This window comes from Plasmodium yoelii, assembly GCF_900002385.2.
Source record: "Plasmodium yoelii strain 17X genome assembly, chromosome: 11".
Taxonomy (NCBI): domain Eukaryota; phylum Apicomplexa; class Aconoidasida; order Haemosporida; family Plasmodiidae; genus Plasmodium; species Plasmodium yoelii.
Genome location: NC_036183.2, coordinates 1,119,671 through 1,146,991, shown reverse-complemented (window position 1 = coordinate 1,146,991; position 27,321 = coordinate 1,119,671). Strand labels below are relative to the sequence as shown.

The window sequence follows — 27,321 nt, the reverse complement described above, 5'->3', positions numbered from 1 at the left end:
AAAGCTAATTTTTAATTATTATATAATTTATATGAAAAAAACAAAAAATATTTTTAATTTTCGTTATATAACTGTTTTTATCTCTCTTTTTAATTATCTAAGAATAATAATTAAGTGGTATTTAAAAAAAAATAAAAAAAATATATAACATAAAAAAAAAAAAAGGAAAAGTATGGAAAAAATAAATTTTAATTAAAATGTACATTTAAAAATAATTTTTTTTTAATACTTTATATATTATGCCCTCACATTATGCTTTCAATAATAAATCTATGTATTATGTTCCTTAAAATGCAATTATATATTTTTTATTCATATTTGGAAATATACAGACTGTTTGAAATTGATATGCATACAAAAAATATTTATGCAAATGTAATGTACATATAAACACACATATACACATAAATATATATTTAATAAATTTAATATATTCATGCATATATATTTGTAAATTATATAGATACATACATATTTATGCATATAGATAATATAAATGTTGATTATGTATATAAAATATATTATTAAAAGGCACACTATCTTCCAATATACAAGTACCTTTTATGCAAATAAAGCTTCATTTATTTTTTGTTTAATCTATATTATATAATAATTCGCAATATATACTATTATTATAGTTTTATAGCACTACAGATTGCTCACATACTTTGTTCTCATTTGATAAACATTTTCAACATAATATGTAGTGCATCTATAACTCACAACTGTAAAATGTTGGCATATATGCATGTGCAAAGGCTTATACATTGTTTATTGTAGTGAAAACGTGCGTAACTGCGTATATATTATTTCTTATAAATTAAATCTAGTGCTCAAATCATTTAACATATCGGTTGGTATTGGCGAAGAATGCTCATCCATCATTGGGTTGTAAATTTCCTTCCACTGATTAGGATACTTTTGTTTCATTGTTGATAAAAATTGATGGAAAAAAATATTAATGTTCTGAGAAACATATTTATATTTTAGTATTATATATACAATATCTTTTAAATGCTCAGCAGCAATATCAAGATTTAAATATAATGCTTCTAAAATGGCTTTTAGTGAATTAATTTTTTCATTTTCTTGGGTGCCATGAGACATAATTTTTAACCATGTTTTTAAAAATTGAGGAAAATAATATATTATTTTTTTAGGGTAAGTAGAACATAATCTTCCTACAGTTATACATATATTTTGTAATAAGCAACCATGGTATTTAGAATTTTGACAAATATAAATATGTTGTTTTACAATTTCGTCAACATATGGTTCTATATATTGCGAGTTTATATGTATACTAATTTCCCCAATTGCCCAGCTAGCATTATTTGAAACTGGTATAGATGGGTGTGATATATGTGCTATTAAAAATGGAATAATATCATTTAAAAATGGTATTAAATATTGAGCGCAAAATCTGGATATATCTCCAATTAATGCAAAATTTGATTGTAAAATACCAAAATTTAAAAACTGTTTAGCTAACTCTGTATATTCATTTTCTTTATTTATCATTATAACTCCATTTTTCACTGACCCTGATGAAACATTGACATTATCATTACCGATGCTACTAGAACTTGTAGGTAGTTTCGTGTTATAATTATGATTTAATAATAGTGGCATGCCCTTTTCGTTGGAGCCAGATCTATTATTATTTGTATTAACACCATCGGCTGAATTTTGATTATTATTATCCAAAGAATTAATCGTAAACATTATACCATCAATATGAACACATCCAACTTTTAGGCAATATTTATGAACCAATGGTATAAAGTTATATTCATTTTCTGCTATAATTTCAATAATATCTGAATTAATAACACTTAATATTCTTGATAATAAATCAAAACTACATTCGATTAGATCTTTTTTTTTCGAGGAAGATATCGAATCAATGTCTTTAAGATTAATAAAATAATCTTCATTTGAAATTTTATAATAATTTAATAATTCATTAGCGGTTTGTGTTATATTATTTCTATTAACAATAAATGAATTCGAATTGTTTACTTTTCTATTATAATAATATTTAATTTCCTCTTCTAAATCTATATATAATAATACTAAAAATTTAATACATGTTCTTATAACAATTTTTGCATATTTTAAAAACTCTTTTCCATAAGCACTAGTAATACAAGACATACATTCCATAAGTGCAATAATATATGGACTACTAATTCTTATATTATTCCATTTTATAAGTATCGAATTAACAATTTCATGGGCTAAATCTATATTTTCCTTAACAATATTTACACTATCAATTAATGTTCCTACTACATCAAATAAAATGAAATAATTTTTTGCTTGGTATATTTGAAATGCTTGTTGTATAGTATGTACTATTTCATGTAAATGGTTGTTTAATAATTCTAATGCATCTTCTTCTAAATTAGCAAATGAAGAGCAAGCTGCTTCTTGAACTCGTTTATTACTATCTAATACTCTTTTTAATAAATTTAATAAAACGGGTTCAAACCATTTATCGCAATTATCTGGATGACATATCCATGATGAAAATCTTGTAACACACCAGCAAGAAATACTTCGTGCTAAGGGCTTTTCATCATTTAACAATTTTATTAAATATTCTAAAACTTTAGGAATGAATGGAGATAAACTATACATACAACCTTTGGCAATAGCGCCTAATGATAATACAGCACTTTCTCGAATATTCCATTTATCACTCATTAATTTCTCTTCAATATGAGGTAATATATATTCTAATATATCATCATTATATACATTTGATAAATAATCTAAACATAGTGCAGCACCTTTTCTTACTGTCCAATCATTACCCCATGTCCTTGAGGTCATTTCATCATTTTTTTCTTCATCACTCATATCATCTAAATCATCATTTATATTATTATCATTTGTTATATCACCTGAATTAACATTCATACAATTTTCATTATTATTATTTGCACAATTTCCATTAATATTTGAATTTATATTTTGCACTTTTAAATATTCACCTTGCTCATTCAGCATGTTATTGCTTTTATTATCACTACTTTGAGCGTTAGCAAAATTATTATTATTACTGCTGTGGTATAACTCAGGAGAAATGTCCTGTATTAAATCTGGAACATTTGCATTATCATTTTGAAAATGAGATTCATCCATTGTTAAATAATCCCATTTTGTATATACTGTATTATCTATTAATATTTTACATAAATATGGTAAATAATTTTTTAACGTTTTTAAAGCCTCATTTCGTAATTCGTTTATATTTTTATATATATTTTCGTCGATGTAATTTTCCGATGTATTGGTTCCAATCGGTTTACCATCGGTAACATTACTACTGATAATGCATTTATTATTATTACTATTATTATTATTATAATTTGAATATGCCATATAACTTCTGTCCTTAATAAACACAGGCCAAAATTCTAATGCCTCCAATTGTACTTTTCTATCACCTGAATTGGTTGCATTTACCATAAATTGAATTATTCCATCAAGATTATTAAATATAGATGCATATCTTGTGTCCGTAATAATTGTCACACATGTGACAACAATTTTTAATATTTGTGTATCTTCTTCTGCTGCTAAATAACCTAAACATTCCCATAACTGTGGGAAATATTCATTAAATATGCCATTTGTTGCAAAACATGATGCGTTAATAAATAAATCAAGACATTCAGCGGCATATTTTTTTTTTATACTTTTCTCTTGTAGTGAACAATATAAAAATAATTTTTCTAATAACTGCGTTTTGCAAAATTGAAAAAAAAGAGAATCAGTATTTTTTCGATTTATTAACTCATCTTCAATTATTATTATTATAGCACGGAATGCTCCATCTACTACATCATTATTTCCGCGTTCTACTAAAAGTAATAAATTATATAATGCTTCTGGCCATTTTTCTATCCCTTCATATTTTGTTAATATTGATGTTATAACAGAGCCAGATGTATTTCTTATTTCTTTTATTTCATCTTCTACAAGTTTAAATATCTCATTCTTTATTATTTTTAATATATCATTTGTTAAAAATTTATTTTTTGAGTTTATATAATTTTTTAATAACAAACCTCCTACTTGTCTAACATCACTATTTTCTTGTTTGTTCATAAATATATGTAATAAATATAATGCTGCATCTGAAACATTTTCATTTAAATCTTTTAACACTTTTGTAACTTCGATTTGCACATTATTATTTGAATTATTGCAGGAAGATGATAAAGCCTCTATTATTGTTTTATATATTTTCTCATTTGGTTTCCATCCCATGTATAAGTTATTTTCAAAATTTGTGTTATGCATTTTCTTGCATTCATAAATACATACACATATGCATATATATGCACCTATATATATTGGGTTTATCTATTTTTATTTCTCTCTCTATATACATCGATATACTCGCTTATGCATATGTATTAATAGCTATAAACGAAAGATGAAAAAAAATATATATATAGACTTTTTATATATCAGTCGAAACATGCATAAGTAAATCCTTATAACAAATATAAATATTACAACGTGCAATTCGTAAAAATTAAAACTTCTTCCCCCTTTTTTATTTATGATATTTAAAAAAAAATGTAAAAAAAAACATATATTAACATAGATGTAAATATGTAATATGTATTAATTAAATTAAAAATGCATAAAATTTGAATTCAACCTTGGATAAAAGTGCTATATTACTTTTATATATGAATTTTTTGGATATATACACAAAAAAAATATGTATATATATGCCCATATAATTGCTTATGTTACATAAATATATGTGAAACTATGCAAGTAATACATGGAAAAATTACAAGTGTCTTAGATATAATATTATGTATTATGCATACGGGATATAAATAAAAAAAAATTGTAAATATATGCGTATATAAAGCATTTATCTATTTTTATATTATATAAATTTTATATATATATTGTGAAAAAAAAAAAAATTTATAAAAAAACACAAGAAAAAAAAACTGGGGAAAAACTTATATACAACGCTACATATAATTTTTGCGTATAAATGTTATATTTGTAAATATATAAACGCGAATACTATATGTAATGAACAAATAAACACTTATATTTTTATGAAATTTTTAATTATATTGAAACTAAGAATATAAATAGATGATATATATATATATATTGAAAAATTAAAATAAAAAGTATACTGACATAAATTATTTTATTTACATTATCGAATTTGTTCGTAGTAAATATGTGGGTTTACAATATATATGAATAATCAACAATAAACTATAACGTAAATATGCTTATGAATATTTAATATTATATTATACATATAATGTACGTTATATGAAAAAGAAAAGTGTATCTTATATGATTTATACATATATATTATTTATATATGTATATGTTTGCTTCACTATTATTCATTACTGGTTTAAGCTTAAATAAAAGCATAAAAAACAGTGTATTAATATGTTTATAATTAAAATAATGAAAAAAAAATATATATATAATTATAATTTTTGGAAACTCATAACTTTTTATCTAAAGTAAAAACAAATTTACATTTTTATGTATATTCTTGGAAAAAAACGAAAGAAAAAAAAACTTACACAATAATTAAGGTATTTAAATTTAATAGCTTTTTAATTTTATATACAGGCTTAAGAATCCACTTGTATATTATACAAAGATATTACATTAATATATTATTATATGCAATTTTATTATTTAAATAATATACGAAATTTATGCGTATTTTTTCTCTTACCCCCCATATAAAAAATATAATAAACGTTGTACCAATATAATATATTTTTTATTTATAGAAAAAAAATAATATATATATATATATATATATATATATATATATATATTATATATGCATTCGCTATTAAAAATACATATGTATTTATTTTTTCCACTCTTTTTTTATTTACTACAATATACCAAAAATAATTTTACATGTTGTGCTGCAAATTAATCATCAAATAATAATAATAGAAAATACCTTTTTTCTTTTTTGGGGTTTTCTATTATTATTTTTTTCAAACAGTTAAAAAAAAATTAATCAAAAAATATATTAAAAGGTGAAAATAAAAAATAAGTATCATATTTTTACTTGAATCAATAGTAAATAATAAAAAATAGCATATCCATCTCTTTAATAAAATACATATATACATGCATATAGTGTATATGATATATATATTTTTTATATGTCAAATACTATAAAAAAAGGAAAATATATCACGTGAAAAAATTCATACATATAAAAATTAAGGTAAAATAATGAATTTGTATTTTTTCTTTAAAGTCATGGAAAATAATACGGAATAACCTAAATTTATATGCTAATAGGGAATATGCATGATTTAAAGAAATATAATATTTTTTCATGAAATAAATTTATTGTAAAACTAATAATATATGTGAGAGCATAAATGAAATAAAAGATAAACAACATAAATATTCTTAGTACTTATTTTTCCAAAATAAAAATTTACATTTTAATATGAAATGAAAACGTGCTTCTCACTGAATTAAAAGTATTTCCGTAAATTTTTTTTATTATAGAAACTTAGCTATGGGACTAAAATACGTACTATATACATATTATTACGATAAGAAATAAAAAATATATATTATTTTGTAGTTGATACGCCCATGCTTAATTGTGTTATCAATTTAAGTAAAAATGTTACATTATGCATAAATTCTTTCACAAATATATGAGTATGAAAAAAAATTTTAAATACGTTTACACATGTAGAATATCCAAACGAATATACGTTACACTATCATTTTTGACATCATAATATTTTAGTAATAATATATTAACTTACTTATTTTATTAAAACTGATTGCTTTTAATCGTAAAAATCACCAATAAAAATAATACCACTTATATCCCATTTGTACTTATATTAATATAATTAAAGCATTGGAAAATTTGGGGATATTGTCCTTTTAAAAATGTGAATTAATATATTATTCATATGGAGTAACTCATATTCTAAAATAATATTGACTTATATATATTCCCTATGGGACGGATTTGTACTCCTACATAAATATTTATTTTATTTGGATTATCACTACAAGTATTTTTTTCTCGGTTTCTCTTGGATATATATGTTTTACACTTTATTCGAAAAATAATGTATGAAATAATATCTATTGAAATTAATTGGCTTAAAGATGTTTTGGATAATTTAATGAAGCTCTTAACGTTGTGATGTTCTACAAAGGTTGCAAATAAATTTTGCATTATTAGACTCTTTTCCAATTTGTAAAAAAAAATTCATGTATTTTATACAACTTTTCGTAGTAGAATGAATAAAAACAAAAGCTATAATGATAAAATATTTAAATTTCGAAGTATAAAATTTTTTTACAATTTTTCATTTTCTTTAACTCCATTTCTTTCTTAAAACCGAATATATATAAATAGTAATGCCAAAAAAATAAATACCCAATACTGGTAGTAGTAATAATAATAAAAACTTGTAATTTCCCCTCTCTTACACATTTTTGGGTGGAAATGATTAATTTCCTCAGAAAAAAAAACAAAATAAACATGATACAAATTAAGAAAATATTTAGGAAAATCGTTCATTGGCTAGAATTTCGAGCGTTTTTGTTAAAGTTTGTGACATTATTTGGCTTAACTTACAAAATTCGATCTTATCCTCATCTTGATTTAATTTTTCATTATGGTTATTAACGTTGTTTTTTACAGCATGAGTATATTCATGTGTATATTTATTTTTCATAAAATTTCCACTTTCATATGAATATTTTTTATTATCATTATCATCATTTTTCACTAAAATTGTTTTTGAGTACATTAATCGATCCCCTTTTGAACCATTTGTGTTATTGCCATTATTTTTGTTGTTTACATTATCATTATTCATTGGCATTCCATTGTTTTTTCCCTTCATCTTTTCACGATTGTTATTTGATATACAATTTATTTTGTTCTCTTCATATTTAATAGGGTCTTTTGTGTTATTAACTATTTGCCCCTTTTCAAAACATGCTGATTCGCTTATGTTTATATTATTATTTTGATTCTCTACATTCTTTCTCAATTCACTATTTATATGTGTTTCTACTAATTTTTTTTCTGAATTATGATACTCATTTTGAAATAGACATTTACTTTCATCATTTGGAATATTTTCATTTCCTTTTTTATCCATATCATTATCATACATATATGAATTCATAACATATTCAGGTATCGAATATAATGGCTTCATGTTTCTAATAATATCCTTATTACTATTTTGGTCTCGATATTTATATGCCTTGTCAATATTTTTTTCATTATTAGCTTTTACATGAACATTTTTTATAAGATTTGTTGTTGAGGGTAATTGTAAAATTGGAGGATCAACTTTTGCATTTTCTGGATTTATTAAAGGGGCATTTAATATACTTATTGATCCTATCCCATCGATTGCTCCTAAGGTATAAGCTCTTTTTTTGTATGTTTTTGAAATATGCTTTCCATAATTCGTTAACTCGTTTATTTGATTAAAGGTATATTGCTTTTCTTTGGGTTTTGTATCCATTTTATTTTCTATCATTTCACTCACATTTTGCATATTATTATTATTATCTCTCTTTTCTATACAGTCATCTATAAAATGCATTTTATCGTTACTAAATTTGTTAATATTATTTTCCCTGAATTCGGGCATTTTTCGCATATGACCTATACAATATATATATTCGCCCTTTTAGTATGTCCAATTTTTTACTTGCATCCGAATCACGGCGTTTTATGGCAAGAGCATTTTTTGCCCATGCTAATTACTTTGCCCTTTAATCAATTATATTAATATTTATTTCTATGTGTATATATATACAATTTTTTGTAAGATATTCTACTAATCATTTATTATTCATTTCGTTATATCATATAAATTAATTAATACAATTGATTTACTTAAATTTGCAAAGAATTATAACGGTATATTTATACTACAAAAGAAGAGTTATATATATATATATTTTTTTTTTAACTTATTCATGTAAAATAAACATAATAAGGTATAAAAATTATATTGTTATTTCTATATATATGCATACTTATATGCATATATGTGTGTATACACACATTTTAAGAAAATGCCATTTTTACGCAAATTTATGCCTTAAAAAATGTACACATAGGATTAGTATTTTTTGGAAATTATATTCATAATAATTTTTAATTGTACATTTAGACTTATGTATTAAATATAGAAAAAACAAAAAAATGGAAAATAATTAAAATAATATTCTTATATATGTGCATAAGGAAATTTATTTTATATTTCTTTAAATTAATTTTTTTCGAAAATTATGGTATGCATATATAGACTCTTAATTTGCCTACATGTAATAATTCCCTTTTTTGTGGCAGTATGTGAGTGCTTATTTATAATTATCTAAAAATTAATTTTAAAGATTTGTATATTTTTAATATTTTTATTTTTATTTTTTTCTAATAATTTGCATTTTAATATATAAAAATATATGATTTTTAAATAAAAATAATAAATTAATTTGTTAGCAAGTTATTTATCAAAACCATATTAATATATTAGTGTTATATCTTATTATTTAAATTAATCCAGTTTCTATAATTAATAATAATTAAAAAAATTATTCTAAACAAATATATTACTTCAATTTTAAGTCTTTCTATATTGTAAATTTTCCCAATATAAATATCCAAAATGAGTATGAAAAAAAAGGCATTAGTTGTAGTGGTAAGATAAATTGAGGGATTTCATTAAACCAATAAACTAAAGCTTATATTCATATAGCATATTTATTGATGTAAAACTATATTATATATTTTTTGTTTCTATAAAAAATGCCCTTTAACTTAATTAGTCTACATAATAATTTGTGGGCTTGCTAAATTACATTTTTTCGAACAGTATTAAATCGGAATAAACATTTATTTTGATTTCATGAATTATTTTATCAATTTATATAATATATATATACACACTAATTGTATATATATTCTTTGTGTTGTTTTCCAGGCATCCGGTTCTGAAGACGTTGAATATATAACAACAGTTGACGTATTAAGAAGAGCTAGTAAGAATAAATACATGCATAAATAAAAACGTTTATACCTTTTTCATTAAATTATAAAAAAAATCAAGTTATATAATTAGAAAATATTTTTGTATATTATATGAGCTTATATTTATATTATCCTATATATAACACCTATATTTTGTAATTTACAAATAAAAATATATTTAAAATTTTTTTTTATATTTTTTGTGCGTTTTTTTCCATTGTTAAAGATATTGATGTAACAACCGCTTCAATACACGAGACAGAAAAGGTTCAGCTTCAATCAAAAAATACCGTTTTTGCTGATACTATTATAGATAAAGTAAAAAATGATATATTCGATGTAATAATAATACCAGGAGGAATGAAAGGATCTAATGCTATATCAGATTGTCAAGTTGTTATTGAAATGCTAAGAGACCAAAAAAAAAATAATAGACTTTATGCAGCTATATGTGCAGCACCTGCACTTGTTCTACATCGACATTCCTTGATTGATGATGTTGAAGCAGTTGCATACCCCTCTTTTGAAAGTGATTTTAAACACATTGGTAAAGGAAGAGTTTGTGTTTCAAAAAATTGTGTAACATCTCTTGGACCAGGAACAGCTGTAGAATTCGCACTTAAAATTGTAGAATTATTGTTAGATAGAGAATCTGCTCTGAGACTTGCTAGTGGTTTTCTTTTACATCCATCTATTACTTTTTAATTTATTATTATCGTTTTTAAATGTAAATAAGCAGAATATATGTATATATATACCTAGAATGTACTAACATATATGCAGTTACCAATGTATACACGTATGCTTATTTCTATTATTTTAAAAATGCTCAAAAGATTGTGTAATTACATTTTTTATACTATTGTACGAATAAAAAAGCTGTTAAGAAATATATATACATGCATATTATTTTAAATAGTTTTTTAATACATTGTCGTATTTATTTAAAATAAAAAACTCATGTGAGACGAGTATATAAAAATATCATATCACACTCCATCAAATCCAATATCCATTGAAATGTAATGTATAAAGAATTATTCATGTTTATAGCTGTTACATAAAAAAATATACTAATTTGAAAGAATAAAATAAAAATTATAAATTTGATACCAATATGAAATTAATGCAGGAAAATATTTGTGCATTTAGTTATATATATAAATACACAACGTATATTTTTATAAGATATAAATACGATGTAATACAATTTTAATATATTTTTTTCCCCCGTTTTTGCATATGTATTTGTATATATATTTAAATAAAGAATCATATAGTATTATGAATTATTTTAATTTTCATTGATTAATCTTATTTTTGAAATTAAAAATAATTATATAAGAAAATTGCATTTTATAAAAAGGGCGCTGCATATACATAAGAATTTAAACAAATATCCCCTAAATAAAGTCAAAGTGTATAAAATATATGGAAAATTCCAGAAAAGTATACTGCAAAATGTTATAACACAATTTAATGTTAAAATGAGTTTAAATAATAACAATGGGAATAACTACAACAGTAGGGGTAATAGTATTTTACTAAATGATAAATATATAAATTTAAATGTTTTTAAAAAAGGAGAAGAATTAACTGACCAAGAAAAAATATTTTTAAAAGTTCACACATACTTAAATGAAGGAATATTACCTAAGTGCATAGGTATGGGACTTGGTGGTGGATTTCTTGGGGCACTAATTGGGGTTTTTTTTTTTACTATGCAACCAACTAATATAGATTACAATTTAACTTATAAAGAGCAACTCAAGGAGCAATTTATTATGTTTAAACAGTCAGTAAAAAATAGCTGTATCAATTTTGCTAAAATAGGATTTTTATTTTCTCTTTATGAAAATTCATTGCAAAAAATAAGAGCAACAAATGACATAACTAATACTTTATATTCAGGTTGCTTAACAGGTGCAACGATTTCTTATAAAAAGGGTTTGCCTTCAATGCTTAGTGGGTGTGCAAGTTTTGCGGCTTTTTCAGCTGTTGTTGAAAAATTGCAAAGATCAAACAAATTTTAGCTCTAATATTATTTGGAATGTTCGTTTTAATTTTAGCATCAATTTGATTTTTATTCACTTAGATGATGATTTAACATTTTTTCACAAAAATAGTCACATGTATTGTCTTAAAGTACTTGCGCATATACTTATAAAAATAGAGTAGAGAAGAACAAGTATAGTGCATATATTCAAATATTTTATAATTAGTACATTTATTAATTTTCAGAATATCCTTTAATAAATTGAAAATCGTGTATATTAAATAGGAAACCCATATAATTAAGACGTAAAAAACACATTAATATGATCAAGAGTGATACAAAAATTTAATTTTTTTATAACCATTTGTAATAATTAGATTATTAAGTTGATAAAAAGTAAATAAATTTATAGAGAGAGAATTGATAAGCATTAATTTTTTATAATCCTCAAAAAAATATATATTATTTAATTGATATGTACAAATTTAAATGATTTTTTTGTATATATAGGGCTAGTGATAGAGCTATATAAAAAGACATCTCAAAAAAATAAGTTTAACAAAAAATTTTTCATAATTTTTTGGCAAGCTTTATAGCCTTGAAATTGTTATATATTTGTATAACTAAAAATTTTATTATAATTAAAAAAATAACATTATTTCTACAAATTTGTTCTCCGTATATTAATGAATTTAAATATAAATATACTGCAAAAATAACACATTAAACATTAATTCCTTATAAACAAATGGCTTATTTACAATGATATATATGCGCTTGTTGTGGAAATATAAAATACACAAACTCGTTTGAAGTGCATATGGCTGTTATATTAAGGTATACCTTTTGAAATGCTTACCATATGTATATGCCCTCACGCAATTTTTGATGATACGAAATTAATATCCACACACAAATATAAATAATATATATATATATTGATAGTTATTTATCCCTTAAAAATAATAATTTTTTGTAAAGCATTTCTACATATACCTAAAGGTTTTATTTAAAATGAACATTACCAAATGTCTTACTGCATTGTTTAATACATTATATTTAAAAACTACAATTTAAAAGCAGTTTGCTAGCATAAGCATATTAGGAATTATATATGTATATCATTTTTTTTTTAAATAAATAATCCATTTGACCTTCAGATGCCTTTTTTGTTTTATTTTATATTATTTTTTTATTTTATGTATTTAAGTGTTTAAATATATATGCTAATAAAATATATTTAAAAACTTAACAAAAACAAAAAAACGCGCATAAATTGCAATTAATCGTAAAATATATGCACAATTTTTGAGATTAAAATAAATGTTATATAAAATATCAATAATCGTTTAATACGTTGATAGCATTAAATTGATATATTAACTTATGTTAAAATAAATGGAAAATTCATTTAAATATTTCTCATAAAAATGTTAAGTACTTAAAACATTATACATTTATTTTGTTGTATATTCTTGATGCTTGTAAGCGTTATGCGCCCAAGCATTTATTATATGCATGTATATTTCTTAAAATGTTTTGTACTTTTTTTTGAGGATTTCTGTTTATTAATTATTCCTACAAATAAAACGCTGACCCCCAAAAAATATATATGGCACAAATATAAGGTCTCACAAAATATATTTTTAAATTATTTAAATTATGTAAAAATTATATTTTCTTATTGGATTTTTTGTGACAATACTGTATTATAAAATTCATGAAAATTTACAAAAAAAATATTTTTGCGGCGCTTTTTTTTGTAAAAAATGAATAAAATAAAATGAGAAAATAAAAATGAATGAAACTAGTAAAGAATATGATTCTCTCTATGATGGCATATATGATTATGATGTTAATGATGAATTAATAAATACTGTTAACAATGACAACTTAGTAAATTTGAATCCACAAAATAAATCAGCATATCCAAGTTCAAATCAAAATAAAGACCCAAATGATGACCAAACAAAAATATTCCCAAAAAATGAAAAACAAGACGAACCAAATTTATTTACAGATGGTTTATCATCGCCCAATTTAAACGACATTGATATATATAAAAATAATAAAACAGTTGAAAATATTCAAAAAGAAGAATTGGATATTATTTGCAAAGATGAAGCACCAACAGACAAAGGTTCTTTATTAATCTCAAAAGATAGCATAAATTGTAATCCTTGTAATAGTGATAATAATAAAAATAGTGATAATAATAATAATAATAGTGATAATAATAATAATAATAGTGATAATAATGATAATGAAAAAAAATTAACAAACAATTCTGGGCATACAAATGATGACTTAAATATTATAAAAAATAATCACGATAAAATTGAGGATATATATGAAAAAGAAATTAATAATGATACAAAAAACATTGAAGAAACCCAAGATGATAAACTAAATGATTTATATCAAAGTTCAAAGGAACTTGGATCATCACCCCATGAGCTTGGTTTTATAATTGTAGAGGACAAATGTGAACAAATAAAAAAAAACGAAAGATTATTAAGTAAAGAATCTAAAAGTGGGTGCGATACAGAGAAAAAAAATAAAAATGCATATGAGCAAGAACAAATTGATAAAAACAACATAAATAGTAATAAACAAAATGAGTGTAATACAAACGATAATAAAAATAGCTCATGTCAAAATGATGAGAAAAAAGAAACTACAAATAATAATGCCCCACAAGAAAATGATTGCAATAGAAGTACATTTGAATGTAATATATGTTTTGATGATGTAAGAGATCCTGTTGTTACTAGATGTGGCCATTTATTTTGTTGGTTTTGTCTTTCTGCATGGATTAAAAAAAATATTGATTGCCCTGTATGTAAAGCAGAAGTAACCAAAGAAAATGTAATACCTTTGTATGGTAGAGGAAAAAATAGTAGTGATCATAAATATTCAAATAATGAAGAACCCCGGCCTACACCTAAAAGAAAAGAAAATGTTCGAAGAAATAACAACTATTCTAATAATTTAGGATTAAGAGCTTCTTTTGGTGTATGGGCCAACCCGTTTTCTTTTGGCATGTCTTATACAAACATGTCTGACCAATCACATTTTTATGACAATAGAAATGATAATAGAAGGCCACAAATGGATGCATTTCATGTTGAAGCTGCTTCATCGTGTTTCTTTTTCTTAGGATTTTTTTTGTCTTTGTACATTTTGTTTTATTCATCTTAGTTTTTTTATACGAAAAAGCAGATTGCCTCAAATGGTTCAATGCTACAAATATATGCATAAACCAATGTGCATATACAAACATTTATTTTATATATTTTTATATAATTTATTTAAATTTTAATTTTATAATTTTTATGATTTTATTTTTTAAAAGTATTAAAATTAATTATCAAAATAATAAAAGCTAATAAAAAAAAATGTTTTTAGACTCGCCATTTTGCTAATGTATATATATGCATGTGCATTCCCCTTCCGTTTCCAACCATTTGAAACACCTTAAATATATTTTACACATTAAAAAATAAATAAGTATATGCCTATCTAAATAAATATATTATTTATATCCACATATGATACTATTGTATTTTTTCTCTACGTGTATTATTATTATGAACAAAGTTTATATTTATTACTTTCCCATGTTTTAATTTATTTTTAAATATATATTTTACGTTATAAGTATTACGCTTTATTGGCATAAAAAAATTAATATAATATTCAGCAATATTTATGGGTAATTATTTTTATAGGATTACAAAAAAAAACAATGAGTATAACTGCTAATACTATTACATTTAAAAATATTGAATCAATTTAATCAAATAAGACAATTTTGATGCATAAAAATAAAATAAAATAAAACATATAAAGTATGAACAAAAATTATAAAACTATATGCATGAGGAAACAAGCACAATATGCTATAATGCGCATGGTTTATATTTCCCACTTTTAAAAAATAATTGGATTACAATTTTATTGAGAGATTATAACAATTAATTTGATTTAAAAAGGGATATGTGTGAGGGACAAATTTATATGCGAAGCTATAGATGCATACACACATTTTTTTTTATGTGTGTGTATATATGCATTGATTCGCACGCATATTTTCGACATTCAAACTGTTTTTCAACGTACCTACATACAAACTCAAAAAATGTTTTGAATTACTGAATACTTTCATTATCTATAGAATAGGATATGCTTTTTTTATCCTTTTGCTCTTTTTTAATACGAAATATACTAAAAAAACTTTGGTTTATAGTTTGGTAAGATTGGTAAAATTTGTTTTTTTTATTAATTTTATTTTTTTGGGGTAAGAAATTTTTATTTTGTGATCTATATAATTTAAGAAATTTTTTCAAAACGTTTTTACAAGCTCTATTAGATAAGACACGCTCACATGCGACGTTGTAAGATTTATCTCCATTAATATCTCTTACCGAAGCATCAGCGCCTCTTGCCATCAATATATCAGCTACATCATATAATCCATAGAATATTGAATAAATTAAAGAAGTTTCTCCATGGATATTTGTTAAATTATAATTAATATTTTTACTTTCATTTAATATTAACATAGCTAAATTTTCATTTCTTGTTCTGATACAAATCATTAATGGGCATTCTCCATTTATATTATCTTTGCAATTAACATCGACATTATTTGCTATTAATAACTGTGCAACTTTTTCTTGATTTTCTAAGCAGGCAATATGTAAAGCATTTTGGTGATATTTATTTGTTAAATTTATATTAACATCATTTTCTATCAAAAATTTTATAATTTCAACATTTCCTTCTTCTGCAGCAGCATGTATAGGTGACAATACATTATTAGCATCCAACTGATTAATTATTTCTTTTTTTAATGAATATAAATATTTTAATATATTTAATCGTTCTAATTTAGCTGCTTGAATAAATGGTAAAGACCATAATTTATGTCCTTTTTGTAATAGTTGGGGATATTTCTTTAATAATAATTGAACTGTAGATAAGTCCTTTTTAAATATAGCACATGAAATTAATTCTGTTAAAATATGTCTATCACATGCTTTTTCTCCTGCCCCAGCATCAAGAAAATGATTAACCCATGCTTTATTTAAATTATAAGCCAATAGAATGGGGGTAAATTTATTATGATAACACCAATTAGGATTTGCTTTTTTTTCTAATAATAATTGTATAATTTCACTTATATTATTTTCACATGCTAAATATAATGGAGATTTATAATCTCTTACATATGGGCACTTAATATCTAATCTTTCTCCACTTTCAACTAATGAATTAACTATTGAAAAGTTTTTTTTTTTAATAGCAATATTTAAAGGTATATATCCATTTTCTATATCAATAGGATATGTAACATAATAATTATCACATTTATTACCATATGGACTTATACATAAATTATTAAAATTATCATTTTTTTTTATTCCTTCGAAATTTGGTGCATCAAAATCATATGAATTATTTATTTCATATGAATTATTTATATCAATGTTTACATTATTGGGCACTAATTCTTTATTTGAACTTTCCTTTTCATTTATATTATTATCTTTTTGTGTTTCATTTATTTTTTCACTAAGTCGTTTTTCTATATTACTCCTACTAGTGTTACTATTTCCATTATTCCTGCCATTTGAATTGTGATGTATTCCCCATAAAGATGATACATCATTTCTAGTTTCATACCTTGGCTCATTTTTAAAGGGATTGGAAGTATCGATCCTTTTAAAATCTTCTCCATTGTTAATAACGTTATTATTTCCGTTAATATTATTATTATCGTTAATATGATTCGCGATAACAGTGTTACTGTTAATATTATTTCCATTGTTCACCGTTTCGGAATCTGCAACTTTCCCCAATTCTGTAATACTCATTTTCTTAATGTCTTCATTACTATAGGACATTTTTTTATTCAAATCATCGACACATATATTCTTTCCATGACAATTAGCTATTGAATCTTCTCTATCTATATTATATAAACCTTTAGAGTAGCATTGCATTATATTATTTTTTTTTTTTCTATTTCTTCGCTCATCTATTAAAACTTCAACAAACTCTTTACACTCATTTTCACAGGCTATATACAAAGGAGATTTCCCAAGATAATCCCATATATCAACTTTTGCACCTCCCTTTAAAACTAAATAAAATAAATATCTATTCTTCTTACTAATGGCTAAAGATATTGGTAAAGTCCATATATCAATTCCACCATTTTCATCGGTTTCAATAGTTAATGGTGTATTTGATAAAAGTTCACTACCTTTATCTCTTAATAAATATACTAAATTATTATTTTTATATTTTTCACTTTTACTTAGTTCGTATAATTCATCTTGAATTTTTTTACTTAATTTAACGCAAATTTTTACATTTTCATTTTTTAATGCAACACTGTAACCCTTTACATATATGTCTAATCCTATACTTTCTAAAAAACACTTACTACCCCATGATCCTAAAATATCTAAATTGGGATGAACAAAATGGGATTGTATATATGGATCATCAACACTAATTAAATTTTTATATCCATTAGCAAATGGGCAATCATCACAATCACATTTAAAATTTATTTCATCAGGGGTATATATACATGAATTTCCATTGCATTTGCATTTATTCAAATTGTTTTCTTCATCGTCATCATCATCTTCTTCTTCTTCATCAAATGTATTTACATTATTATGTAATATATTCATACAAAATATATTTTCTGCTGTTAATAATTTGTTTTTTTTATTATTAAAACTATTTCTACTTTTTTTTTCTTCTATTAAATCTTTTTTTACCATATTTTTATTTTTCATATTATCTTTTGTATCATTACCATCTTGTAGTAAACTATCTTCTGTATATTCTTCGAAATTTGATTTTTCATTATTTTTTTCTTCATCTCTTATTTTAGGAACTTTTTTCTCTTCTCCATCATTTTCAAAAGATTCTTTATCTCGACTTTTTCTTTTACTTCTTTTATTTTCCGACTCTGTAAGAACCCCATCAGTATTCCGCATTTTGCAGGCCCATGAAAAGGAATCATTTCCTTTATTATCACTATTTGGAATCATATTTTCAATTTCTTCAGCTGTAGAATTATTACTATAATTATTCGCATCTTTCTCACCACTACCATCATTTATTTGTCCTTTCATTTCACAAATAGTATTCCCAGCATTTACGTTAGGCTCTGATTTTGAAATTAGGGATGATGCATTTCCATCACAGCCAATATTACCATTGTTGCTCAAAGAGATATGAAACTTGCCAGTCGATACAGAATGCCCTGCAGGATGAAGATTGTCTATATTGTTTTGTTTATTTGGGCCTTGTTCATTTGCATTTATATTACTTGTATCGATATTTATGGATATATTCATGTTTTTTTTCGAAGTAACACCTGTGAAATTGCTCATGGAATTGTTAACATTACTATTATTGTTAGATACACTTCCATTTGAACTATGAGAATTATTTGTGTCATCCTTTCTATTTACAATGGAATTTTTTTGTGGATAAGTATTATTATAATCTTTATAATTAAAATTATTTGAAAGTCTCGACGAATATCCAAAATGTCTCATAGTGTTATATAGAAAATTATTAAAAAGACTAAAATTATTATTTGTTTCAGATTGGCTAATACTAAATTCAGTTTCACTATTAAGTGCTGATTTGAATTTTTTATTATTATTAGTATGATGATTGTTAGTAGTAGATGAATAATCATTTATATTTAATTTGTATAAGCTACTTGCATCTACACAGCTTTGTAAACTCATAAAATTATATTTATTATTTTCATTAATAATTTTTTTATTACTTTCGTCTATCGAAGTACCCAAAGATGTATTAACATTATTATGGGTACTATCAAAATTTTTCATATTTTCTAAAGTTTTTCTTAAATTTTTTAATTTATGATAAATTAAATGATTTTGATTATTTGCTCTATTAACTATAAAATTAGATATAATAAAAATTGGTTCCAACCATGAATTTGAAAATGAACAAATAAAATTTGTAAAGATTGGCCAATTTTGCTTTTTTAGCATAACAGTTAAAGGCGCACAAGTTAAATATTTATTTCTGACACATTTAATACTTAACGTTTTCAATGAAGGAAGCCTTGTTTGTGCTAAAACTTCTAAAGTTTTATCAGTTAAATTATGACAATAATCAAAATATATTTCTTGTAAATTATAAATAAATAAATGCTTTGTATTTAATGAATCAAAATTATATATTTGATTCAATATATTAGTAACTGTTATATCTTTAATTAAAGTGCAAAGAGTAAAATCTAAACAAAGTCTTCTTCTAACAGATCTATGAATATGCCTATAAATTGTTGGGAATACATATGTATATAATACTTTAGGATTGTAACCTAAATAACTGTTGAATATTAATCTATTATTCCATACTTTGTATTTTCTTTTATACAAAAATTTGCATGTCTGACTTAAATTAATTATTGTATGAACGTCTAAAAATGGCTCAATACATTTTATATATCTTTTCCACCTTTCATTTTTTTTATTAATATTATTATTACAATTATTTTCCCCTGCTAATAATTCACCCAGGTTTTTTTTTTTCATTATAGATTCAATACTTAAGCAAGCATCACAACTTAATTTATATAAATCGCCAATGCTTATTACGCTCACATTTTCAGATAAATTCTCTCTTTTTAGTTGATTAAGAATGCTGATACTTCTCGTGTTAAGATCACTGTTAATATTGTCGATATTATTGGCATCCCTGATTGTATTATCAGTATTGTTACCATTGTTTATAATAGCAATTGTGGAGCAATCTCTTTCAATCGAATTTATAAAACTATTTTGATCATCTACATGTGTGTCATTTATATCTACAATATTAGGATTGTTTTTATCAATGGTATGTTTGCTACTACCACTAGCATTAGTGCTATTTCCATTGGTATTACTTATTGTTGTGGCATTTTTATCAATATTACAACATGCATTGTTATTGTTTGATTCAAGAATATTTAAATTATTTATTCCTTCGCTAGATGCATTGTCATTTGAGTCAGTAGTATTTAAACTGCTTTTTTTTATAGCTATATTTTGTTTACCAATCGTATTGGTACTAGTAACATCACTATTTGTATTATTATTGTTATTTGAATCAAGACTGTTCGAATTATTTATTTCTTCATTATATGCATTATTATTTTGATCAACAGCATTTAAACTATTTTTTTTTATAAATTTATTTTGCTTATCAATCGCATTTGTGACAGTAGTGTCATTATTTACTGTATTAATTTCACTTATTTCATTAGTTTTTTCCTTTCGATTCAATTCGTGTTCAATTAATTTATCATCATCTTGTGATATAGATTTAATATTGTTATTAAAAATTAAATTTAATTTATTTAAAATGCATTTATTAATATCATCTTCATTTAATTCATTTCCGTGTGAACTTGAATTTGCTTCAAATTCAACGCTCTTCATTATACATATAATATTATTAATATATATAATTATTTAATCAAATAATAATAATTTTATTATACATTTTTAATTTCCTCTTGTAATTCACAACAAAAAACATTCATTCTTATTTGTATACGATTTTATACCACATTTATATATAATAAATACTATGACTGGTTCCTGGTTTCATATTACAACTTTTTTTTTTTATAATTTATGATAAAAGAAGGAATACAATACAAGGTATTTATATATAATATAACATAATATGCTGTTGGAAATATATAATGGACGTAAAATAGTAATATTAGCTGCACCAGAGTTATTCGATGCTTATTATTTATATCTTACGCATTTAATTTTTTCTTTACTAATTTTTATTCACTCACTTAATATTTTATTTACTTGGGTACTTGGATTTACATTTACATATTTTTTATTTATATATTAAAAAAAATTATACACTGTTCAAATAATTTATTTATTCATTTATTATATACATATAAAAATGACATTATATTATAGCAATAATAAACTGTATATATATAATTATAAAATACTGCAAAGCCATTTTAAATCCATTATATACATATTATTGCATAGTAATTATATAACATTTTTTTAATCATAAAAATTTAATAAAAAACACAATAATAACAATAGTTAAAAAATCTATGCATAATTGGGAATTTTTTAATGGAACAAATAATATACATGCAATATACAAATTATATATATTGGTATTAATTTAACAACGTATAAAATAATGTACTATATATTTATTTTTTAATAATTTAAAAATTATTTTTTTTGAATATTAATTATAGTTATTTATATATACCATTTGATATATATTTTTTTTTATATTGCCAAAGGCAAACAAATGTGGTAAATATTATATATATATATATATATATATATATATGGATGACACGTAAGTACAATTTTAATTTATTTAAGGACAAAGTCATTTTAACAGATGAATGACATTATAGCATTACTATGTATATATACATGTCAATTAATTTATATCATAATACGTATGTTGTATATTTAACATATGGCAATTTTTCATGATATAACATATCTATAATTGTGTTACAGTATATATGGTATATACCCCTTTTGGAAATAGTATATATTGTTTCTTCAGGCCAACATATTTATATGCAATTATTTTGTTATACTACTAATAATTTATGATTATATCTCTTCAGTTTTTATTATAATAGTGTCATGTAAAAATATGATGCTTTAGTTTAATAAATATGCATTTAACATTATTGAAAAAAAAGGGAAAATAAAATATATTAAAGAAAAAAAAATAAAAATGGTTCTTGAAAATAAACGTTTAGGATAAAAATCTTTCAAATATTTTTTACCAACTCTTTTCGCATATATAAATATGTCTTAAAATGTTTAAATTTTATGCGACTATATCTGCGAGTTCGTATCTTATACATTCTATTACACGCACATGTGCACATATATTAAGCATGTGCGTTTTATCTATTAACTTTTTTATAATTTTAAAATTTATTTTGAAATATTAAAAATATAGAAAAAATAAATCTCTAAAATATTTATGTCAAATGTTTTGGGATAACAGTGGATATTTAGGACTGTATTTGTCAATAAATGACAAGAATATATATAAACATAGATAAGAAAAAATAAAATTTTTGCATTTTTTTCTTATATCATAAATATGTAAATGATAAAAATGTCTATTTTATGCTGGTCATTCATACTATAACTCAAGCTTAGTCTTTTTTTTATTATTGTTTCTTTTCATTTTTATGTTTATCATTAAACAAAAACAAGATATTGAAAATATATCTAATGGATAATGTTATTAATATGATGCCAACTAAATAAAAAAAATAATTAATTTTGTTATAAAATTCTTAAGAGATATGTTATTAATACGCTTTAAATAAGACGCGTTAGAATGTTAAGCATATAAAAAGAAAAAGACACACCAAAAACTTATATATACTATATACATATTCGTGTATATTTTTTTCACATACATAAATATAAATAATTCCAATTGTAAATATACATGATTTATTTGAATAATTAACAAAATTATATTAAAATGTTTAATACATAAGGGTTTATAAAATCTTCGCACATAATTTAGGAAATGTCGCACATATGTATGCATTATTCTTTTAAGTATTAAAAAGACCTAAAAAAAGTTTAAACACAACAATTGAGTATATATTTTTCGTATTTTTAATCATCTAAATATTATATAAAAATTTTTTGTACTCTATAATTTTTATTTTATTACCTCTATTTTTATTATTATTTAATTTTCTCTTCATTATTTTTAATAAACCTCTTTTCAATGGAAAAAGATGCTAATTGTCAAACTGACACATCAGATATATCAGAGGAAATACATATATCTGATAAATTAAATAGCATTTTAGTGTCTTATGCAAAAAATGTAATATTATTTAATCCAGGAAAGGATTGTAATGATGATGACACAATAAAAAAAAATATATATATGTGGTCAAAGGAATATTTTAAAAAGTTGTATGAAGAAAATAAAGATGATCAAATCAGCTTAAATAGCAACTCAAACGGGGATGCATTTGATACCAGTATAGAAGGAAACCAAATTAAAGATAAAATAAAAAAAGAGATGGAAAAGGTTACTTTTCATGTAAATAATTAAAAGTTTAACATGTTATATTTTTTTTATGATCTTTGTATTGTTATATAATTATTCATATATCCTCTATGAATGTTTCGTAACATAATGTATACAGTTTTGTACCATTGCATTTTATTTGATTACTTCACCATTAAATTATAATTTATAAATTCTTATATCTATATATCATGTGTTTAATTTCAAAAAAAATACCAAAAAATTAAACTGAAGCCAAATGGATAAGTTGTATTTGGCTTATCCCCCATGCAAAAGGGGTACATATAATGCATGAAAAATTAAGGGGATAAAAAAAAAGGAAAATGTACATCGCAAATGCACATGTATTATCCTTACAACTGTAATTCAAACAAATAAAGAAGTTTCACACGGCCATGCACATATATATATATGTTATACCTTGCAAACATTCATATAACACATATGCACATTTAGCAACAAAATAGAGGATTTCAACACTTCAAAAAAAGTTCAGGTCAAAGGTATCGAATCCTTTATGACGTGGTATTTGCTGATGGATAAAAATTGTTTCAATTCGGAACGCGTTACCCAAGCAAAGTCATGTATATACTGATTTTGCATTAAATTTATATTTGCATCATTATTTGTATAATGAGCTCTATAATAAAATATTTTTCTTCCTATAATTTCATTTGGTATTAAAGGAGTTTTAAATTTTCTTTTTTCAAAGGTGCATGGAGAATAACCAATGAAAAATGGAATTTCACATGCTAAATGATGTGAACATAAATATTGTAAATTTTCTCTTATCGATAACTTTTTTTTAAAATCTATATAGGGAAACATCCATTTGTTAACTATATTATTATCATTGTTATTACCACGTTTTTTATATTTGACTAATAAATATAAAAAGTCGTTTGGTTTTCGTTTAATATTTCTAAAGGGATATTCATTTGTTTTGTCATCATCATTCCCTTTTTCATTTATATTATTTATATCACTTTGCTTATTATTTTTCTCTTGATTTAATTTTCTTTTTAAACTTAAAATATTTTCCATTCCTTCTATACAAAATAAATTTTCTAAATTGTCTTGCCCTGATTCATCATTTTCTTCGTGTTCTATTTCCTTTTCTGTATTACCTTCATTTATGTCTCCTTTATTGTTTTGATATTTTTTCAAATGATCTTGTTCATTGTTATTTTCATTTTTTTTTTTATCATGAAAAGAACTTAAATTGTATTTCATGTGTAAAAATTCTTCACTTATTTCTAAATTATTATTTGTTCGTAATAACCATTTATCTCTGAAATCATCAAAATCTTTTTCAAACTTTTCAGGAATAAAATTTAAAGGGAATCTATCAATACATAAACCTACTTGAATTTTATACTTATCATGAACCAATATATTTTTTACATCAAAATTACTATTTACATTACACAACGTATCAGTTACTTCAGTGTTTTCATCTAAATTTTCTTTTTCTTTTATTTTTCCATCATATGATATATATTTATTATGATTAAACAATACACCATATTTGTTATTGTTCAAAAAGCTCCAGCATCTTGTTTTTTTTGCTACCTCTTCTAGTATCCCATTTTTTCTAATTGTTTTTATCATTTTTTACTTTTGTTTTAAATTACAAAAACTTATGTCCCTTCTTCTTTCTATTTTGCAATATTACTACCTAAGTAATCCCTCTTATTATTTTGTTTATTTTTTTTTTTTATCCTTCTTTCCTTTTTTGAAATATTATTTACTTTCGAAGGAAAAGGCCGCTAAATAGATCCAATATTTTTAGCCATCTCATCATAAGTTTTATCTATTCATATTTTACTAAATATATCAATAAAATTTTACATGCACATAAATTTATATGCATATTTCAGTATTTTTTCCGTAATTATTTACACTATATATTTGTGTGATTTTATTTATTATCAGAAAAAAAATACGCCATCGCCTATTTGATAACTCAATAATTATTTATATAATAATATCCCCTAAATTTATTTATGAAAAAAATACATATATCTATATATGCAAATAATTTTATGTTTCATAATTTTATCATATTTTTAAATTGCTATTTGTAACTTTTCTTAAAAGGTAATGCCCATTTTTATATCTATAAAAAAGCATTTAGTTAAATCGAAAAAAAGGGAAAGAGCAACATGTGCCTTTAAATTGCACATTCAATACATTTATGCATATAGGATATTAATTTAGTTTGTAATTATTTTCTTTAAAATCCATAGTGAAACATTCCCAATTTTCATATCTACGTTTTAATAATGTAAAAATTATTAAAGAAAAAAGGAAAAAACAAAAAACAGAAAGTGAAATGTTCATTCAATCTCTTTTTTATACAATCGTTTTAATTATATTTTTGTCTGTAATTCTATTGAAGGTATTATAACAAAATTTATTACCATAATATATTACACTGTGTATATATTTTTTATATATCATTATACTTTTTACAAAAAAATATGCTTAAACCGTATCAAAAGAAACATAAATGCCATTTCGACATATGTTCACTGTAAGCACATTTCTATTTTTTTTACATAAGCATTACTAGCCATTTTTTCTGCTTAAGTTTTGTTTACAATCTTCACTTTTTTTTCGTACTTACATAAATGTGTAAAACTGGGAATCCAATTAAGTAGGCTATACAAAAAAATAAAATATGATGATGTAATTTTTAAGTTCTTTCAACGAATTCTCCATATATAATGTGAACATAATTTTGTTAAGTTGCTAAAAAAAAGTCCAGAAAACATTCGCAAATTATTAGGCAATAATTTTACCAAATACGAATAACCTTTTAATTTCACACTATTTTTTATAAGAGATATATATATCCTTTATGATTCGTAAACATCACCCATGTATATCAGTATATATATACGAGGGTAATGTTATGTGTAGATTTTTTTAAAGTAAAATTTTATTGTGCTCAAATATTATTTATATTAATAACCCTATATATATAATATATATATATTTTTAGAAGTCTTTTTCATAAATTTATAGAGATATGCATAAAATACACAAATTGTTACCATGAATTAATTTTTACATTATAATATTCACGCATATA

The 27,321-nt window shown here is 22.8% G+C and overlaps 8 protein-coding genes across 8 annotated transcripts; 4 read left to right on the top strand and 4 right to left on the bottom strand.

The window, feature by feature from the left end:
- Window positions 1-813: 813 nt before the first annotated feature.
- On the bottom strand, window positions 814-4,314 carry PY17X_1127900 (transportin; the record flags this gene model as incomplete). Its single annotated transcript, XM_725529.2, has 1 exon — window positions 814-4,314. One exon carries the CDS (start codon window positions 4,312-4,314, stop codon window positions 814-816), a length of 3,501 nt encoding a protein of 1,166 aa, XP_730622.2.
- Window positions 4,315-7,586: 3,272 nt separating this feature from the next.
- PY17X_1127800 (conserved Plasmodium protein, unknown function) lies at window positions 7,587-8,705 on the bottom strand (the record flags this gene model as incomplete). The annotated part of the gene is made up of 1 exon (XM_719870.2): window positions 7,587-8,705. The coding sequence occupies one exon, from the start codon at window positions 8,703-8,705 to the stop codon at window positions 7,587-7,589; it is 1,119 nt and encodes a 372-aa protein (XP_724963.2).
- Window positions 8,706-9,719: 1,014 nt separating this feature from the next.
- PY17X_1127700 (uncharacterized protein) lies at window positions 9,720-10,786 on the top strand (the record flags this gene model as incomplete). The annotated part of the gene is made up of 3 exons (XM_719871.1): window positions 9,720-9,752; window positions 10,035-10,092; window positions 10,308-10,786. 3 exons carry the CDS (start codon window positions 9,720-9,722, stop codon window positions 10,784-10,786), a joined length of 570 nt encoding a protein of 189 aa, XP_724964.1.
- Window positions 10,787-11,568: 782 nt separating this feature from the next.
- Window positions 11,569-12,114, top strand: PY17X_1127600 (mitochondrial import inner membrane translocase subunit TIM22, putative; the record flags this gene model as incomplete). Its single annotated transcript, XM_719872.1, has 1 exon — window positions 11,569-12,114. One exon carries the CDS (start codon window positions 11,569-11,571, stop codon window positions 12,112-12,114), a length of 546 nt encoding a protein of 181 aa, XP_724965.1.
- A 1,760-nt stretch (window positions 12,115-13,874) lies between these two features.
- Window positions 13,875-15,278, top strand: PY17X_1127500 (uncharacterized protein; the record flags this gene model as incomplete). Its single annotated transcript, XM_719874.1, has 1 exon — window positions 13,875-15,278. The coding sequence occupies one exon, from the start codon at window positions 13,875-13,877 to the stop codon at window positions 15,276-15,278; it is 1,404 nt and encodes a 467-aa protein (XP_724967.1).
- Window positions 15,279-16,228: 950 nt separating this feature from the next.
- PY17X_1127400 (erythrocyte membrane protein) lies at window positions 16,229-21,574 on the bottom strand (the record flags this gene model as incomplete). The annotated part of the gene is made up of 1 exon (XM_719875.1): window positions 16,229-21,574. One exon carries the CDS (start codon window positions 21,572-21,574, stop codon window positions 16,229-16,231), a length of 5,346 nt encoding a protein of 1,781 aa, XP_724968.1.
- Window positions 21,575-23,912: 2,338 nt separating this feature from the next.
- On the top strand, window positions 23,913-24,248 carry PY17X_1127300 (conserved Plasmodium protein, unknown function; the record flags this gene model as incomplete). The annotated part of the gene is made up of 1 exon (XM_022956534.1): window positions 23,913-24,248. One exon carries the CDS (start codon window positions 23,913-23,915, stop codon window positions 24,246-24,248), a length of 336 nt encoding a protein of 111 aa, XP_022812423.1.
- A 468-nt stretch (window positions 24,249-24,716) lies between these two features.
- On the bottom strand, window positions 24,717-25,835 carry PY17X_1127200 (mitochondrial ribosomal protein L46 precursor, putative; the record flags this gene model as incomplete). Its single annotated transcript, XM_719877.1, has 1 exon — window positions 24,717-25,835. The coding sequence occupies one exon, from the start codon at window positions 25,833-25,835 to the stop codon at window positions 24,717-24,719; it is 1,119 nt and encodes a 372-aa protein (XP_724970.1).
- Window positions 25,836-27,321: the final 1,486 nt, after the last annotated feature.